Raw genomic sequence first — 20,113 nt, 5'->3', positions numbered from 1 at the left:
TTAGTGCAATTAGGATAGAGATGTGAAGGCCCACCAAAAGAAAGCTGGAAAAATTTAGGGGGGGAAATCCATTTATGTGAGTATCCCCCCCTTTTCCAATGAGAAAACTGAGGAATTTAGGGGAGCGCTGAAAACTATTAAATATTTTTGTAATTTGAATGAGTACAATACCCACGCAAAATGTGTCGCATGACAATTTTCATAGAAGACAGTCTACAGCTTTAGGTAATGATAATTCCTATATATACTATAAGCATACAACTGTACAACCTGTTGTCAAGGAAATGTTTATTCAAATGTGAATAATTATGGCAACAGTTAATTTGGTATAATGTGTTTAATTATAATACATTATTAAAGAGTTGCGTTTTCAGTGTCATTGTTACTATATGAGACTGTTTCTGTCCAAATAATAGTTTATGTTACCAAAATTTTGTTTTTGTTTTTAATTTCAACGTTTATTTTTCCTGCCTCTTACATCACAAAAAATAAGATACATGTGGTAAGGTAGCATAGGATGCAGCAGTTTGCAGCTGTTTCTCATGTATTGAGTATATTTGCAGTTTTGCCTCTAATCAACTATCTGTGAAATCCTAAAGAGGTCTACTCAGAATCCTACTGAAGCATACTCAATGGGGCTTACCCCACCCAGTCAAGTCACAGGTGACTTCTGGCGACCCCCATAGGGTTTTCAAGCAAGAGACATTCAGCTGTGGTTTGCCATTGCCTACCTCCGCATCACAACCCTGGTATTCCTTGGAGGTCTCCCACCCAGTCCTAGCCAGGGTCAGGACTGAGAGTGTGTGACTGGCCCAAGGTCACCCAGCTAGCTTCCATGGCAGAGTAGGGATTTGAATCTGGGTTTCCCAGGTTCTAATCCGACACCTTACCAACTATACCACACTGACTCTCGTCAGTGAGGCTCACTGTGCAATCCTGAAGAGGAGGGGTGAATGCTCTTAGGAGCTAATGTGACCCCTATGCTGCCATCCATGCCACTTGCCCTGTGCAAACTGACACAGACACTGGCATAGGGACACTTACGCCAGCCCCCCTGGTTCTCGGATGCCAGCACAGCCTCCTACAGGTGTTCTGTTGGGACAGAGCTGCCGTTAGGCAGCTTCCTGATCCCATTCATGGTGAGAATGCCCCCTAATGCAACTGTGTTGCTGCGCCACCATTTTTGGTGGGAGAGGAGGCTAACTGAAGAAGAGTAGGGTGAAAAGAGCATTTCTGTCCTGGTAGCTCCTAACTTCCTTGCTCGCTCATACTTCCCCTCAGCAAACGGGGCTGTCCTCCTTCCCTGCCTTCTGCCAGGTATAATCAGAGAGGTACTTGGATATCTTCTGAAAGGGCTGCCCCATCCTGATTATTAGGGTCAGAGTAGTGCTTCCTGGGGAAGGAGGTAGGCATAAGAATGGCCGAGAGAAGGCTAGAGAATGAAGGCTTTTCATCTGTCAGTCCTGGACCAAAACAGTAAGAACGGGAAGAGGCTTCTCTCTGTCCGTGCCGCTGCTCCTCAGGTCTAAGGTGGACTCCGGAGGCACTCCCTCTGAAACCTGTTCTGGGCCCTGAAAGAGCAGTGAAGATGGCTGGAGGTTCCCCTGTTGGTGCTACTGCCGCTCTAGTCATTTATCATACCTAGAAATTTTGCCTCTGTTGCAACTAGGACATTTATTTACCTAGTCCATATGTGTAAAGGCACCCACTCTTACAACATTTTCTCCTTTGACTGTCTTTCTGATTTCTTCCCTTCTCTGTCTCAAGGTCACTCTTGAAGTGGTTGTAATATATAGAAGAAGAAGAGTTGGTTTTTATATGCCGACTTTCTCTACCACTTAAGGAAGAATCAAACCGTCTTACAATCACCTTCCCTTCCCCTCCCCACAACAGACACCCTGTGAGGTGGATGGGGCTGAGAGAGCTGTGACTAGCCCAAGGTCACCCAGCTGGCTTCATGCGTAGGAAACAAATCCAGTTCACCAGATTAGCGTCCGCCACTCATGTGGAGGAGTGGGGAATCAAACCTGGTTCTCCAGATCAGAGTCCACCACTCCAAACCACCGCTCTTAACCACTGCACCATGCTGGCCTAGATTATTTTTGATGGCAGTGAATCTGTGGATGGTTTCGTTCTTAGGTTTTCTGGATTGCTCAATTCTATGCCCGCTTTGAAATCTTTTTATTTTTATTTATTTCTTTTTAGTCTGATATCTCACCCTTCTCCCAGCCGGGAGTAACGCTGCTGCCTCTTCGCCTTTCCCTAGCCTTTCTGTGAATTTCATATTCAGAAATCTCACCGATTCTCTCTGTTCCATCAGATTACTGATGTCCGCTATGTCTAAGTCCTCTTTGTGTACCAGGTTCTTCAATTCCGTCATCTTGTTTTATAGGCTTTCTGGAATTGGCATATAAATGTTTATAATTGTGTGTCTCTCCAAATGCGCTTTCTGAATACCCTTTTTGTATGAGTAGGTCCTTTAGACATCCAGTTATTAGTTTCTATATGCGCATTGCCAAGCTCTATCCTTGCACCTAAAGCCCTTGGGTTTAGTTGTCCTCCCCCAAACCATTTTATTGGTTGCTTTGTTTATATCAGCAATCTGTTTCAATTGCCAGTGAAGTAGAGCTTTTTTAACATGTTGTCTTGGAAGTATTAAAAACCTAAATTTGGATTTTGGGAATTCATGCCTGTAATTCCTAGTCTAGTGAGCCCCTTGGCACAGCGTAGTAAGCTGCAATACTGCAGTTGAAGCGCTGCTCATGAGCTGAGTTCAATCCTGACAGAAGTCGGTTTCAGGTAGCCGGCTCAAGGTTGACTCAGCCTTCCATCCTTCTGAGGTTAGTAAAGCTTGCTGGGGGTAAAGTGTAGATAACTGGGGAAGGCAATGGCAAACCACCCCATAAACGTAGTCTGCCTAGTAAATGTAGGAATGTGACATCACACCATGGGTCAGTAATGACCCGGTGCTTGCACACCTTTACCTTTAATGCCTAGTGTTCATTGATGCCAATATATTGCACTATGTGCATCCTCCATCATATTATCTGTCAGGTTCTCCATGTTCAGGGGTGTGTCACTGGTCAGTGCTAGAGATGAGATGCTGGACTAGATGTGCCTCGGTCCAATCTAGAGAGAGACTTCCTGTTTTTTTGTTTGCTACTGCACCTCAGGAGACAGTGAAGTATGGCGCTTCCCTCTCTTTGAAGAATCTTTATTCGGCTATTGGGTATATCTAGGTTAGCAGAACAGCTGTTGCCTTTTTTAAAAAAATGTGTGTTACACGGACAGGGGAATTGCTGTCTATTTATTAGCCTTGTGCTCTTTACTGGTTCTTTGATGTGGAGAGATTTCATCTTTGGCCAGCCCCCAAAAGCGTGTCTGCAGTTTTATCTTGGTTGGCAAAATGTCAGTTTGGGTTTCCAACATTCCACAAATAGCAGGAGGCAGATTTTAATGCTGTACATACATAGACTCCTTAATTATTGCTTTTTTTGGGGGGGGGGTGGTGCTTAACCAGCCATAAAAATTACAGAATCCCTGCCTGCGGTTGAAATGTCATTATAAAAACATGGCATAATTGAATCAGTAACACTTTGCTGGAAAGGTTAAGTGTGCATTCCTTTTTTAAAAACAGGATTGGATGCTCGGGTGTTAGATACAAGCTGTTCCTTTCTGTTCTCCTATCGTAGAACGGCACACCCTGATGCTCTAGATTTGTGAAGCAGACACTAGCTCCACCCATCGCTAGCTGTAGTGATATCTTGTGCAAAGCAAACAGGGCAAGCCCATTTTGGCTCAGTTATACTAGGTTGTATACCATCAATAAATTCTTATGCAGAGTTATTCTAGACCAAGCTAGAATGCAGCGAATTTTGTATTGAATGTGTTCAGTAGTAAAACGTACCATGTTCAAATGTGGTGATCAGATGTGAGCTGATGCCGCGGATTTTCTATTGACCGTGTTCAGTAGTCAAATCTACCATGTTCAAGTGTGATGATCAGATGTGAGCTGATCAACCAGTTGGTTTGGTTGGCATCGAACAACTTGAACATGTACAAAACAGGTTTGTGTTGGGTGTTTTCAGAACTGCGTGTTTGAAAAATGGTGCCAATCCAGAAAGGTTGGTAGCTGTTAACATAACTAAGGACCACTCAAACGAACTCTAAAGGGTAGGATTTTTTTTAAAACTCAGCATTTATTTATCTCTTTTTTGTTTGGGTTGTAATTGTTTTAACCATCTATGGCTGTATCCATGCGTTGAGCCTCTGCATTTTCACTGTGGTGCCATTTTCATTAGAAAATGAGGAAAGTCTCTAGACTTCCATTGCCAGGTTGTAAGGGGAAAGGTGCAGGCTTCCCAATTACCCTTATACTTTACAATGAACAGGGTTAGAGATTTACCTTTTAAATCAGAATTAAAGTTGGGACTCTAAAGGTAAAGGTAGTCCCCTGTGCAAGCACCAGGTCATTACTGACCCATGGTGTGACGTCACATCCCGACGTTTACTAGGCAGACTACCATATATACTCGTGTATAAGCCGAGTTTTTCAGCACAGTTTTTATGCTGAAAAAGCCCCCCTCGGTTTATACTCGAGTGAGGGTCCCACTTACCTGTTCTCCGGTGCAGTGCGGGTGTTCTCCGGTCTCTCCCGCTCATCTGCTGGTGCCTGCAGCCTCTATAGGTGGTCTGATGAGTGCTGCTATCTTCCGCGCATGCGCCGTGCGCCCCCTCACGGGTGGGGGGGAAGCAAGGGGGCGCGGGAGGGTCCCTCGGGGGGGAGGGAGGGCGGACTGGCGGGGCCCCCCTCAGTGAGGGCAGCTGGGAGGGGGGGCTTCGGCGGTTATGAGGCGGGAAAGCAGTGTGGGGGGAGGGGCGCCTCCGACCCAATCCTCCTCCGCAGAGAGTTCCGGTGGCTGCCGCTGCTGAGGGGAAAAAAAGACGGAGCGGCGAGGATGGAAGAGGAGGAGGAGGAGGGGGGGAAGAATGGAGGTGCCCGACGCCGAGGGATTTTAACTCTTGTGTTTTAGCTTGGTTGCTGATTGAGCTAAGGTTTTTGTACTTTTAAAGTTATTGTTGATTCAAAACCTAAAGTTATTCAAAACCTTTTAACCTACTGATGCCTCAATTAATGTAATTTTATTGGTATCTATTTTTATTTTGAAATTTACCAGTAGCTGCTGCATTTCCCACCCTAGGCTTATACTCGAGTCAATAAGTTTTCCCAGTTTTTTGTGGTAAAATTAGGTGCCTCGGCTTATATTCGGGTTGGCTTATACTCGAGTATATACGGGTATGTTTACAGGGTGGTTTGCCATTGCCTTCCTCAGTTGCCTACACTTTACCCCCAGAAAGCTGCGTACTCATTTTACTGACCTCGGAAGGATGGAAGGCTGAGTCAACCTTGAGCCGGCTACCTGAAACCATCTTCTGTTGGGATCGAACGCAGGTCGTGAGCACAGCTTTTGACTGCAGTACTGCAGCTTACCACTGTGCGCCTCGGGGCTCGCAGAGTTGGGGCTCTAGTTGCGACTCTAGAGCACTAAAAAGCACTAAATCATTAGAACACTCATGTGAAATTGCACATTAGCAATTACTGTTTTTTTTAAAAATGGTGGCCATAGCTACATGAAAAGCCTGTTGCACTGTACTGCACTGATAAGAAGGAAGACAGTGAAACAACTTGTCAGACACCCTATAACAGGCTGATGAACAGATGAACAGTCCATTTCAAAATCAGTTCCCTATTTGCCCGTACTGAACCAGTGGATGTTCAGGCATCCTTAGTCCAAACTCATCAAAATCCCTAGAGTAACGGCATAGGAGTACACTGTTGGTGAGCTGTCTGGAGGTTGTACCAATACCACTGACTCTGCCGTAAAGAGAAGGCCAGAAAAACGCAACCTACTTCAATGATGCTAAAATTCTATTATTATCAAATAGCTATCTTAAAAACATAAATACTGCTTTGATTTTTTTTAAAGTCCTCAGTCAAGATGTTTCCTACTTATTGTTCGGAGGATCATGAACATCTTCCTGACCTGTCTATGCCATGACCCTATGTATGTTTTAACTGGGTTGGGGTGAGGTGCAGTTGTCCCCTTGCCTCATTCAGTTCTGAAAACAGCAGCACTCTGCATTTGTCTCTTAATGGACAGTGGAAGTTAAGGCCAAAAGGTGAGCATTTCTATTGCTAATAATCATATATTGGCATGGCAGTGTGCTCAGTACTCCATAGCCTTTTATTTTTTGTTTGCCCTGGTAGAGTTGATGTTATTCTCATCTTACAGACTCAGTGACAGTGTCAGCAGAAGTAGAATTTGAACCCAGGGCTCCCAACTTTGCATTCAGGATTGCATGCTCTAATAAAACCATTTGCTGCTGTTTAAACAGGTGCTTTGCATATTGTGAAGTTCTGTATATGAATTAACATATTACACATGTGTAGGTTGCCAGCAGAGATGGAGACGGAGTCTGAAATGGAGGACGTTAGGCCCCGAATTCTTTTGGTGGCGTCTGTTACCCAAATTAGGCAGTCTCCACTTTTAGTTGGGGGAATTAGCTGTGGGAAACTGGGCTTAGCAAGAGATAGGTAACTGGGATCTGTAATCTGTGCATACCAGGTTCGATCCTGGGGAAAACTCTCAGAATGATCAGGCAGTAGTTCAATAAATCAATTTTTATTAAAGAGTAAAATAACAAAGAATACACTTTTCAAGCAATGGGCAAACACACAATTCATACAAGATCTAAGAAAGGGTGGAAAATTGGATGGATAGCATTAGGGATGGGTGATATTTATCGGTCCAGAAGAGACGTCCAGAGAAAGCAGTACTGAGGAGGGAAACGGCCAGCGTTTCCGGGACCGAAAAAGAAGAAGCTCACACGCAAGTGCGTGGGTGTGCTCGGATCCAGGACACAAACACTATGAATGGCCAAATGGCTATTATTCATACCCCAAAATGAGTTCTGAGGCAGTATAAGGTAAGCTGGCAGTGGAAACCTGCCAGAGACAAAGAATTGATTGCTTTTCCAGGGTCCGAACAAAAAGACCGGAGAGACTTGATGAGTTGTCAGGATGCAAGAGAATACCTGAGCTATTCTCCTGAATACTAATTGATTGCCCAGATGGGTGCAGAGGGTATAATTAATGGTTGGCTCAGAGCTCTGATTAAATAATCTTAGGGTAAGGCAATGGAGTTTAGCTAGCTCCATTGTCCAGCCAGGTACACCTTTGGCCACGGGAAAGTGCACAGCTGTCAACCACCTTCCTGCCTAAGTTATATACAAAAAAATGGCTCCCACACTTTTCTGAGAGGCCTCCATTTTGTATGGAGCAGTGTCTTGCTCCTTGCCAGCATTGTGCCTCGTTCCTTCATGGCACCCTTTAGCGGGAGAGGTCCAGCTGCGGACATAGTCCGTTTCTTCCGGATGCCTTTTGAATCATAACCAGAGCCCCCAACTTCCATGCCAGTTGTAAATGGATCCCCTTTGGCTCTCTTGCATCCCCCCAGAGTCTTCCTTTCTGCCCATTTACCTTTTCCAAACTTTCTAAAAGTGAGGAGCGATGTTGGGGAGTGGTCCAAGCAGCATTCCTCACCTTCAACAAGCTTGGAAAAAGAAAAGGGGGAAGCAAGGAGGATTCGAAAGGAGGCAAGAGGGCCAAAGGAGATGATCCATGGAGCCCTTCTGTTCCCATCTCCTTTCAGAAACAATGTAAAAGCAGCCTTTGTAAGAATGAGAAAGGGAAGGGCACAGATAGAAGTGGCTTTTAGCCAGGGACCACCGGTGGGGGGGGATCTAAATCCAGTTGCGCTCATGATGACATCATCACTGTCACAGGAAGGTTGATCCAGAATGGGTCCAATTCTAAACAGAATTAGTTTAGGGTGTCTAGAAGATGCCTACCAAATTATTTCGATTTAAACGGCTCCATTCCAAATTGGATAAGGATGGGTCCACCCATTGCTAATTACAGCGTGTGGCAATCCTATTGGTATGTTAATAGCTGCCAATAGCAGCTTTGCGTTGTGTTTTCTGTAATTTCTGCTACATGTGCGTACAGCAATTTGCTCACACACAAACACACAGGATGATCATACCTATCCACATGCCTGTAATGTGTGTACTACTCTGAAGCTATTAAAATGTTTTTACATTGAACTGCTTTCTGTGTTGGAATTTGAAAACAAACAAAGCAGCCCCTAAGTAAATTTGTGAATTCAGGGCATCTGTTTGCCTGATGCAGAATCTTCTGAGCTTTTAGAACCAGATTGAAAACGTGTGTTTTTTTACCCAGGCATTTTATTGGTTTGTTTATTTAATTTTAAATATTTATATACTTGCCTTTCTCCAGGGCATCCAAGGCAGGTAGCAACAATGTAAAAACCATATAAAACAGTTTGATAAAGTAAACATTGTGCATAAATACCACAGTGTTGGGCATCGTTAATCTTGTTGTGCTGAACAATGGGGCAGCTATTAGTCCGTATTTGTATCCCTGCGAATGCATTCCGTAAATGTAATTTCCCTCTTCCCTCACCACCTTGATCCCCATTAAAAAATGCATTGCTATTTGCAAGGTTAAAACAGCACATTAAAAACAAAAGAACTTATGCCCCAAACAGCAGGGTCTTCCCCCCTTTGCCCAGGCTCAGGCTGCTCCCAAAGCTCTCTTGTTTTGAAGGCTCACCAGAAAGCCAGGTGGGTAGGAACCACATGACCTCTTCCAGGAGACATGGGGCAGAGCCGACTTATGGCAACCCCATATGGTTTTCAAGGCAAGAGGCTTACAGAGGTGGTTTGCCAGTGCCTTCCTCTGCATAGCGAGTGACCCTGGCATTCCTTGGTGGTCTCCTATCTAAATGCTAACCAGGGCCAACCCTGCTTAGCTTCAGAGATCAGGCTAGCCTGGGCCATCCAGGTCAGGTTGAACATGCCTTACCAAGCGATAAAGAACCTTGCTTGGAAGAACAGAGCTACACCATGGCAACAATCAGGGAGAGGAGATCCTTCAAGTATGGGATGGGTTATTTGTTTTTCCTCCTCCTTGCTATGGACTCTTTTTTCCTTCCACTAATTTCAGCTGACTGATATCTCCAATTATTATTTTATAATGATTTGATATATTTTGAAGCTTTGTTTTTCTTTTTTAAATACTGTTATTTTGCTGGTTTTATATATTTATTTCTAATTCTACTGTTCTGCTAGTTTTTAAGGTAATTTCTGCCTTTATTAGGTAGTTGATATTTTAGGATTTGCTAGCATTTATGATATTGGAATGGTCAATGTCTTTTACACTTTTATTTTTTTATCTTGTTTTCATATTTTTATGGTTTTACTGTAAACTGTCTTAAAAGCTAACGTTATGGGATGTATAAATACCAATAATATCATTGTTGTTGTTGTTGGTTAATGCAGGAAATGTGTATCACAGATTAAGTCCTAATGTTTACCCTGGCAGTGTTCCATCCTGTCTTTTTCCTCCATTCTTTTATCTAATCAGTGGGATGTCCAAGTAGGTCTCTCAACCACTTTAAAGCCTTTAAAAAACAAGCTGCCTTGCTATTAACCAATTTATCACTTTCATATCTTAAAGCAACAAATACTGTGTATGTGGGGGGAGGGGGGCAGGAGCTGCGCAAATTAAAGCGGCACAAAATTCCACTCATATAAATACGTATTACAATTTGTTGACTCTAATAAATATATGTCCTGAACAATTGAGGTCCATATATGTTAGCTAGTTCTTGCTACATTTGTCTGACTTGACATTCTTAATTAGTCTCATGCTATACTGTAACATCTTGTATTATGACTAAGGGATGTCATTAACTTTTGTCAGCCTGTATTGATCAAATGCTATGAAAAATGTAAAATAAAGAGCTAAAAACAAATATTACAAAAAACAACATGGCTGATACATTAATGGGTTGACGGGGGGAAAGTGGAGACAACCCAACTGAAGCCATTGGGTTGGATCCTAGAGTGACCTGTTCATTGAGGATTCCTTCTGGAGAGGAAGGGGAAACTCTCAGGAGTAGAAGGGTACCTTTGGATTCAACCCTATGGTTTGGATTCAGCCCACTTTATTTAAAATACTTACTTAAGGTTGGCAACCTTTGGGGGGGCCTGGAGATCTCCCAGAATTACAACAGATCTCCAGATTACAGAGATCTGTTCCCCTGGAGAAAATGGCGGCTTCGGAGTGTGGACCTTTATGGCGTCACATCCCTGCTGAGCTCCCTCCCCAAACTCTATCCTCATTCTCCTCCCCAAATGTCCATTAATTTTCCAACCCAGAGTTGGTAACCTTATTCTTACCCTTTCCTTTTTGAATCATATCAGGGTTCAATGAATATACTTAGAACATAAAGCATTAAACCAATAATATGTAATGCAGTCTAACCTTGGAACCAAATAAATAATGTTAGTTGGGGAAGCCAAAATCTTTTCCAAACCAAGATATCAGGGGTGAGCAGGGGGAAATTTCCCCTGGAAAGGTTTTCCAATCCATTGGAACCAGAATTGTGAATTCTTTTTACTTCTTAAGTTCTAAATTTTCTCCCTGTGAGATCCGTGGGATTTAATTAAGTGCTTACTTTTGCTGGCTTGTATCCAATTTCTTTTGAGTATGCAATACATATAAATCTATTATCATCTGGGAAAATATCTTGTATCTCTTTGCTTGTACTGAGGCATATACACAGATTGGTTCAAAGGGCTGTCAGTGCTGATACATTTTCAGCCTAAGGTAACTTTTGTTAAAATCTGATTAAAAAACAAAAACAACCCCCCTACATTTAAACCAGAAGTTAAGGAGATAGAAGTGCAAACCTAAATAGAGTTACACCGTTCTAAATCCACTGAAGTCAGTAGCGCTAGAAGGGTGTAACTTGGTTTAGTATTCTACTATATATGAACCTTTTAAATGTCGGTTTTAATTGAAGAATATGTAAGTTATTTTTCAGTTCATTAGAAGCAAATGCCACCTGCCTTTATCAAAAGAAACTTGATAAAGTTATATGCATTAGAAGCATAAGCCATTTTTGTCGTTAACAATAAGGACCACTTTCATACATATGAATTTGTCAGACACTGTATGCCCCCCGCTGTATGAGGTACAGCAGGGACCACACGAGAAAAGTCCTTTTTAGTAGCAGCTCCATGATTTTGGAATGTTCTTCGACGAGATGTCAGTCTCTCCATTCTCACTAACCTGATGCAAGTTAAAAACAATATGGTAACCCAGGAAGGATTTCCATGGACAGAAGTGGAGTTTTTCACTAATTTATCCCTTCTGTGTTGCAGACCTTTGACTCCTCCCTCATCCTGTTCTGGTGGGAAATCTGTTGCCATTCAGCTAGGTGGTGGGAGGAAACTGGCCAGCAAAATGAGGTGCATGTGATCATTGTCCCTGATATGACGGTGCAACTTCTGGTGTGACCCAGAAATGATATCATCATATTGGGCGATGCTCTAGCATAGATTTTTGGGCAAACGCTAGAACGCCTCTACACAATAACATCAATTCTGGGTCATGCCAGAAGTGATGTCATTGTACTGGGGACACCGATTGCCCCCACATACAGGTTAATTCCTCCCCTTTTTAAACGAATATATGTGTGTGTGTGTTAAGTGCCGTCAAGTCGCTTCCGACTCATGGCGACCCTATGAATAAAAGTCCTCCAAAATGTCCTATCTTTGACAGCCTTGCTCAGATCTTGCAAACTGAAGGCTGTGGCTTCCTTTATTAAGTCAATCCATCTCTTGTTGGGTCTTCCTCTTTTCCTGCTGCCCTCAACTTTTCCTAGCATGACTGTCTTTTCCAGTGACTCTTGTCGTCTCATGACGTGACCAAAATATGATAGCCGCAGTTTAGTCATTTTAGCTTCTAGGGTCAGTTCAGGCTTGATTTGATCTAGAACCCACTGATTTGTTTTTTTTGGCAGTCCACGCAATTCATAACACTCTCCTCCAACACCACATTTCAAAGGAGTCTATTTTCTTCCTATCAGCTTTCTTCATTGTCCAGCTTTCACACCCATACATAGTAATAGGGAATACGATGGCATGAATTAATCTAGTCTTGGTGGCTATGTGCGTGTGTGTGTGTGTTAAGTGCCGTCAAGTCGCTTAATCCAGCATTCTGTTCACACTGTGGCCAGCTACCTCTAGAAAGCCCAGGAAGACTGCAACGGCACTGGCAGAGAGAACTTTCTCCCTCTTCCCATAATATTAGAACTCAGGGACATCCAATTAAGCTGATGGGCAGTAGATTCAGGACAGACAAAAGGAATTGTTTCTGTATACAACACATAGTTAATGTATGGAACTTACTGCCACAGGTTGTAGTAATAACTAGTAGTTTAAAGATGAGTTTTACACATTTGTGGGGGTTAAGGTCCATTAGTGTTTTAGCAGTGATGGCTAAATAGCCATGTTTGGAGGCTGTGTATCCCTGAATAGTAGTTGCTTGTGGGGGGTCATCAGAATGGGAATGCTTTGCGTCCTGTTTATAGGCCTTCCAGGCGCATCTGGTTGGCTACTGTGAAAAACATTGTGGGACTAAAAATATTGTCGAAGGCTTTCACGGTCAGAGTTCATTGATTCTTGTGGGTTATCCGGGCTGTGTAACCGTGGTCTTGGTATTTTCTTTCCTGACGTTTCGCCAGCAGCTGTGGCAGGCATCTTCAGAGGAGTAACACTGAATGACACGGTTACACAGCCCGGATAACCCACAAGAACCAATTGTGGGACTAGATGAAAAGTTGGTTTGATGTAGCAGGTCTCTTTTTTGAGGTGGGCAGGGATAGTTCAGCAAAGAGCTTTGGTTCTTGCCAGAATCGTATATCCTTGTCTTTCTTGCATCAGGCTCCTTATGATCGGCCATGTGTACTGGTATATTGGGCAAAACGTTTCTTCCTTACTTATAATGCCAGAGGTATATTATTTCCATTATTCTTGCAGTGGCAAAAATAAATATCTGACCTCAGTAATGAAATTTACAATCAGCCAATGAGACTCATTTCAAGGCCCAACTTTTATAGAGACTGGATTTGTTTCCACAAGACTCAGCAGGGCCTTTTCAGTTATGGCCTCTAAAGTTTGGACTACTTTTCCAAATGGGATGACCTCTTAGCACTTGCTTCATCATTGTTACAACAAACCAATTCAAGATAATCTTGTTCTGTACTGCTATATTATTGGAATTTAGGCTCCCCCCTCCCCTCTGCATTGCTTGTTATTTGTAACTGCTGTTGTCATGAAACAACTACAGCAAGATCAAAGCTTGTAGTTGGTTTTGTTTTACATTTCTTGCACACACCGCTTTGTGAATGAAAGTTGAGAAGTGCCATGTAACTTTTACAGCTCTAAATAATGCTTTCTTGAGATGTGCTGCTTTCCACATTAACATTAAAAAAAACTCCTTGCAGATAATAGCAGTGCTTATAGTTTATATAGCCTATGCTTTTACATTTTGAAACATTTCTTGTGTATCATGTCAGTAATAATTATAAGGGACTTGGAACATAGGCCTGAATGGTTAGTCCCTTATTGTGCACGAATGGATGAGAGAATAGCGGTTTTCCTAAGGCCAGCGTGCAGCAAAGAAGTAATGCAGGGTGAAATGTAGTATTGTGTTCCTCCTCATAGACTTCCCCCAGAGGCTGTCAATAAACAACGTAGTGTATTTAAGAACATGGAATGTCAACATAATGAATGTATTATATAATTTAGTATGTGGTATTAAATGATGATAGATTCATCAATGATCAAGAATGCTGATTCACTAGATAGGCACATAGGCTTCCTATTATACTCTGTAATCCACTGACATGTATGTCAAAGGTGAAAGATTGGCTAGGCACAATCTTGTTTTCCACTAACCACTGTGTTGAGTATCCTCAGCCTTTTGGGGCCTAGGGCAGTTTGCCACCCCCCCCCCCAAATCCCAGCCACTGAGAGATGGGCTACATTCAGATGTAATACCAAACCATAGTTTTTCATTATGGGGAATAAACTTTGGAAGTATTTTGGCTCAAGTGCTTCATCTCCTCTTACTCAGCAATTGAAGACTTATGCATTTCAGACGAGTAATACTTGGTCATTTCATCTGAACCTGACAAAATGACAAACTCTTGTCTGTTCGTTGTCAAGAAGTCAGGATTCCAAACCATGGTTAAATCCTGATTTGTAGGCAAGAAAACAAGCCATAGTTAGTGGGTGCATCTGAACATAGGGGAGGGGCTATGACTCAGTGGTAGAGCATCTGCTTGGCATGCAGAAGGTCCCAGGTTCAATCCCTGGCATCTCCAGTTAAAGGGACTAGGCAAGCCTTTTGCTGGCTTTTAAAATTTTAAATGGTGCATTTTGCCCCATTGAGAACAGCGAGGCTGCGCCTGCAAAAAAGCAGTTGCAGCAACACTGTTCTCCCCTCCTGCGTGCCAGGCCTAAAGGGGACAGGAAGCTGCCTACTGGCAGCTCCGTCCCAGGAATGCCCCCTGGGATGCCAGTGAAGGCCTTTGTGCTGGTGGGACGCCGTCGGAAGGCCCAGGTGGTGTCCCTGGACGGCGCTGCCACAGAAGCGCCAGGAGACCGGCATCCGGGCCTCCCTGCCAGCGTTGGGGCCACTCTACGCGGCATAAGTCTCCTGGGCGCCAGCGCATGGGGCCCCAGCACCGCCCCTTGGGGGCCTCCTAAAGACTTTCATCCTTGGACGTCAGGAATGGGCTGTACGTTTCCTAAGGCAGAAAGGCCCAGATCTAGCTTCTTCTAAAACAGCCCTTTCCTACTTAGTTCCCAGACTGAAATAACCATGCTTTTAGATAATTGGCTTCAATTAACTTTTATTTAGTGTTTGCGGTTATGTATATATGTGCAATTATATTATGCCTACCTGTAATGGCTCTGAGAACTCTGGCTGGAAAAGAGCAGTCTACATTTTAAAATAAATATTTAACTATTTATTATTAATTGTATATCCTGCTTGTCTTCTTATCATGGAACAGTTTATTGTTCATGGGTTCCTAGGAGCTCCCAACTAGTTACAGTCCAGATTTGCTTAGTTTCAGCAACATTACTATGTGATTTTCAGTCATATCTTGAGACCCTAGACAAATAAATAAATAAAAATATCAAAAGGGTTTTCATCAAAATAGGTGAGTTCCTTTAAAGGTGTTCCATACATTACACATCAACAAATGCTGGCTTCGGATTGAGAGCACACATGACCAGATGCCTCAGCGAGTCCTGTGTCTCTGATCAAATACATGTGTTTCCAAATGCTTGTTTGCTATATTTACATTTTGCATTTTTTAAGCTGTACACTTGACTCAGTTCAGACACAGTGTGAAACTGTGCTAGTTTGTGAAAACAGGATTTGGCTTGCAGCTTATCACTCAAATTCCCGTTTGCCTCAATAAGTGCTGGTTCCATTTCTTGTGCTTGGATAACACATCTCTGTACCTGGGGAAGAAGTGAAGGCAGCTCTGGAGAACAAGCCAATAGGGGGTGTGCACTTGAAAAACTGTTGTTTTAATTCCATATTGTAAGCAAAGGTTTTAAGAATTCTCATTTTTTATAATTCTCATTGTTGTTATAGCGTGAAAACTCACTGGGTTCCGCTTACGTTTTCATTAACATTGGGTTGGTTGTCAGTCCATTGGTTTCCATGTGTGGAAAACGGCAGATCTTCCTGACAACCTTTTTTTAACCAAATGGTATCAAAATATTAGGGAAACTGGTCTATCCTCCTTCTAAGACTCCAAAAATTTCTAGTGAATTGGACAAAGTTTCTAGTGAATTTCACAGCCCTCTGAATAAGATGGCTTAACCATCCTCTGTGCAAAGCACTTGGGTGCGAAAATGGCTTTTTGGAATTTTTTTTTTTAACCAAAGTTAGCAACTGCAAGTAATCCAAACTATCCAAACCTAAGCAATGAAACATTCAACGTTACCCAAAATCACTAATCTACAAAAAGCTGGAAAATAGGGAACACACTGAGGGCAACTGGAAAAGCCAACAAACCAAGAAAAAAAAAACTCACAATGAAGAACAAGAAACAAACTCTGTAGAAGCACAAAAAAGGAAAGGCAGGAGATCAAAACAAACCAAATATTATACCGCACAGAACCCAAAATGACAATGAAATTGATACCTCTTCCAAACTTCCCCCTCCAGCAACCAAATGTGGCCACCTCTTACTAATCCTACCCCAGGGGGAAAGGATGGAGGAAAGACTAACTATTAGTGAGAATAAATTAATCAGAGCAGTCTGCTGAGAAGCGCTGCCCAGGCAGGATCCTTCTGGTTGGGGTCCAACATAATCCAATAAAGGTGTCTCTCCCAAGACACAGGAAACAGTGACACAAGACACACACACAGTGCAAAATGGCCAGTGTGACACGGATGGCAGCAGTTTAAATTTTCCCTCCCCTCCAAGAAAGACTGTGATTGGTCAAGGCAGCTTGTCTGATGGGTTCAAGGGTTAAGACTGGCTGGAAGAAATGCTGTTTCCTGGTGAATGGGGAGAATTTTGAGGGCTGGCTGGCTTCATTGAATTCCTGACAATTCATGATGTAAATATAGCCGGGAATTGTTCCGGGAACTCTTTGACTTCCTACCCGATTTGATGCCAAGTAAGTTGGATGGCTTCTACGGCTGGCAATAACCTGCTGCACTAACCTACAAGCCAGTATTAGGCTAGGATTTCCACATATGCTCATCATGCAATACCATCGTTAAGAGTTGCTGGTAAATAAACCAGCTTCAGACCATAGTATCACATCCTCGTTTGACAGATTCTGATGATTGCATTAAACTGATGATTAATTAAACTATAGTTTCATGTGGCGTTTGAACTGAGGGCCTAACTACAACTTTACATTTTCCATAAGTCTTCCTTGGGTCCTGGAGATCAGACATTCATTCTAAGTTCTGTGCTCAGATCACAGTTCCGAAATGCTTGCAGGCCAATTTGGAATGGGACAAGGGTAGAGGGGGTTTAAGCCTTTCCTGTGCTCCATTTTCTGACTTGAAATGGCCCATTTAGTAAACTATATGTATCCATGGACTGCATGTAACTTTCCTAGTGGGCAAATAGCAATGCCCATGTCCATTTCTGGTAGGAAAAATGGCGAAGGGGGAAGGTTTAAGCCCCCTCTTCCCGTGTCTGATGTTTCTGATCCAAATGGGCCCTCGCATGTCTGGGAACTGAGTTCTGAGCACAGAGCTTGCAACACACAGCTTATTGCCAGGACCCAGGGAGGCTGTGAGGAAATCATAATGTGGTTAGACTCTTGGGTGAAGAGACTCTCTGAAGAGCCCCTTTTGGTTAATTCTTTATATAAATTCTACATGCGTAACCTTCTGAGAACATACAAAGAAGTTTTCCAAAAGTTGTTTCTGTTGCCCCACCTCCAACCCTATTTTGGTGTCTCTCACATTCGTACTTTAACTTCAGGCCCCCTTTTAGATTTCAGGAAATGGACCCAGATTGAAATCTTCAAATTTGAGGGTTGGTGCCAGTGATAATGCTAAATTTGTTTTTGTTTTATTTCTTCTGCTAGGATTCATTTCTCTCTACTCTGTATTTTCATGCTGTTAACAAGACATACTTACCATACCCTGCCAGTCTGAACTGATGAATCTAAGGGATAAAACAGGTAATTTCTAATATGATTATTTACTTTCATCAGCTCGGGCAGCTTCCCTGCTCATGTGTTTTTCCTTTCTTTTTGGATGAGCACCATTAAATATGTTGCTTGACCCGCTCTGGTCTTCCTGCCCAGTTTTCTGGTCGGGAGAAAGCATGGGAGTGTATTTACATACGGCTCTCTTCAGAACTGAAATAGTCCAGGACCACTTCTGAAATAACTTATTTGATTTGCATGCCATTTTTAAACTAACATATCTAGTATTTTCTGATTTTTGTTTCCCAGGGGCCCAGGGCACCAGTGCAGCTCAGGTTGTGGTGCAGGGGGGATTCACCCCCCCCGGGACCCTTTTCTTGACCTGAAATGGCCCCTGGTGAATGTTATTTGCCTCCTTGGGGTGGGGGGCTGCACATGCAACCCATCAGTACACATGTAGCCAACCCATCAGGGCAAAGAGCCCCCCTTGTGGCTGTGAGTTCGGAAAATGTCCTGAGGGGTAAGGCTCAGGCCCCTTGTCCTGCGACACCATGGGGGCCTATGTGCTTGGGAAACCAGTTTCCTCACAGCCTTCATAGTACTGTTTGAGGTTGGGGGATATCCAGACACAGCATATTAAAAATCATAATGTGTAGCTTGGCTCTTTAGTTCCACCTGTGACTGGAACCTGTATCAAACCTTGGTTTCACTGCCTGATTTAGAGGCAAACTGCAGCTTATGCAAATTGTAGTTTGTCCATTTTGGATATCATGGCAAACTCTGGCTTGGTCAAGGAAGGGAGAGAGTCAGAGAGTACAAGGGGAAGAGCAAAACCATCAGCCTTATGTCCGTTCCCAGTGCCCAACCCATGTGTTCCCAAGTATGTGGGTTTTTAAAGACATGGATCTTTCACACTTTCGACACCAGTATAAAACTTTCAGCGTGGGCTTGTTCTTCCCTGTGGCCTTGGTAGCATTCCATTTTGTGCAACTTGCATGGCTATTAAATTATCAGAAGCTGTGGTTGCTGTGCAGCAAAAATATTTGGCTGCACCCACCTAAGAATGCTCCTGGGGCACTGGGTGTGGTTCTGTGGACTTATTGGTGAAAGTGCTCTTAAGCTTCTGGGGTTCTGGTTTGCTTGTTACAGTCAGTGGCAGAGGCAGATACCAAAGGAAATTTAGTGATTAGCTCTGGTAGAATTGTGTCTTCGGGGAGGAGTCCTCTGGGTGACATAGTTATTGGTGGAATAAAAAGGGTGTGGAGCGTGACTGTGGTTTGGTTGTTTGCCTGAGCCCGTTTAGTAGATTTGGAATGTGATTTCTCATCATCGATCTGGATGGGAGAATCTGAGTTCCAAAATGCAAATTGCCAATTGCAAAATCCCCTTTTTTCTCCTTTAGCTGCACTAAACTGGTTTTCAATCATGTCATTAAATTCAAGTTAATAGCATCTCGGTTTCATCCTTATTCTTTGTGAGTTTTTTAAACACAAAATGATGATGGTCAAGATTTACCCACAGATTTTTAAGGATAAGCCTTCCCAACTCAACATTATACGCTTCTACATTAATGTTCCATGTTTACAAGTCTGCCAGTCTGCCCACCTTCTTCTTTTAAAGTACTTTGCTGTTCTTTGGGGCAGGAGATGTGTCATCAGGACTCTCCAAGGGAGGGGAGGTTAGTAACTACAGCCTATGAGAAATTCTTCCTCAAGAAAGGCGGATGGCATGTGGAGACTTCACTGCCTTTGTGACATCAAAACCACCCCCTTCCATTTTATAAAGAGCCCCTTAGTTTTTCTTGACACTACTTTAGAAGGGTTTTGTCAGTCAGTGGCTGGCTCGGTCACCCACTTACAGGTATAACTGTATGGCACCACCCTTAAAAATGAAGAGTTGCAGTAAAGCAAAATATATTTTAGTATTTAAATTCAATATATTATGAATGTTTTTATCCATCCTGAGCCGAGGTGGATTTATGCACAAGTTAAATAAGCTACAGTTGAGGGCCTCAGATAATGAGGGACCTCTAAATAAAATAAAATAAATAAAATTTGCCAAATTACCATTTTTAGTAATGCTATGGGGCCTCTTAGCTTTGGACATCAGCATGTCTTAGTCTGGTCCTGATCCTGAACCTCTTGGAGTGGGATGGACTTGACATTTAAATGAATTAATAATCAACAAATACAATGATTCGTTGATAAAATGCCCATTTGATAGCATTGGGCAAGGCTTTTTATGCCTTGATAAAAAATAACTGGTGTTCTACTTGTGTTCCAGAATTCTGCATTGTGTAAACGAGCTGATGGACGAAGATGAGAAGGACAGGGCAAAGAGGTATGGATTGAAGTGCACCCTATGGTAAACGGAGCAAGTAGCTGACCATCTTTCCACTTGTAAAAGTGTTAACTATTAGCGTGCCACTTCAAGTAACAATGGCCAGACAACCTGTGGCGTGAGAGGGGAGGATCAT

General features: G+C 42.9%; 1 protein-coding gene across 1 annotated transcript in view; it reads left to right on the top strand.

Annotated features, from left to right (window-relative positions):
* PASD1 (PAS domain containing repressor 1) overlaps nt 1–20,113 on the top strand; it is an 87,829-nt gene that overhangs the window by 24,673 nt on the left and 43,043 nt on the right. Inside the window, exon 2 of the mRNA XM_056858997.1 lies at nt 19,921–19,977. Within this exon, the coding sequence (XP_056714975.1) occupies nt 19,946–19,977 (32 nt within the window). The 5' untranslated portion in view covers nt 19,921–19,945. The remainder of the gene's footprint in view (nt 1–19,920; nt 19,978–20,113) is intronic.

This window comes from Euleptes europaea, chromosome 13 (genome assembly GCF_029931775.1).
Source record: "Euleptes europaea isolate rEulEur1 chromosome 13, rEulEur1.hap1, whole genome shotgun sequence".
Lineage (NCBI taxonomy): Eukaryota > Metazoa > Chordata > Lepidosauria > Squamata > Sphaerodactylidae > Euleptes > Euleptes europaea.
Note: the sequence above shows the minus strand (reverse complement) of the source record. Positions and strands in the feature narration are given on the sequence as shown.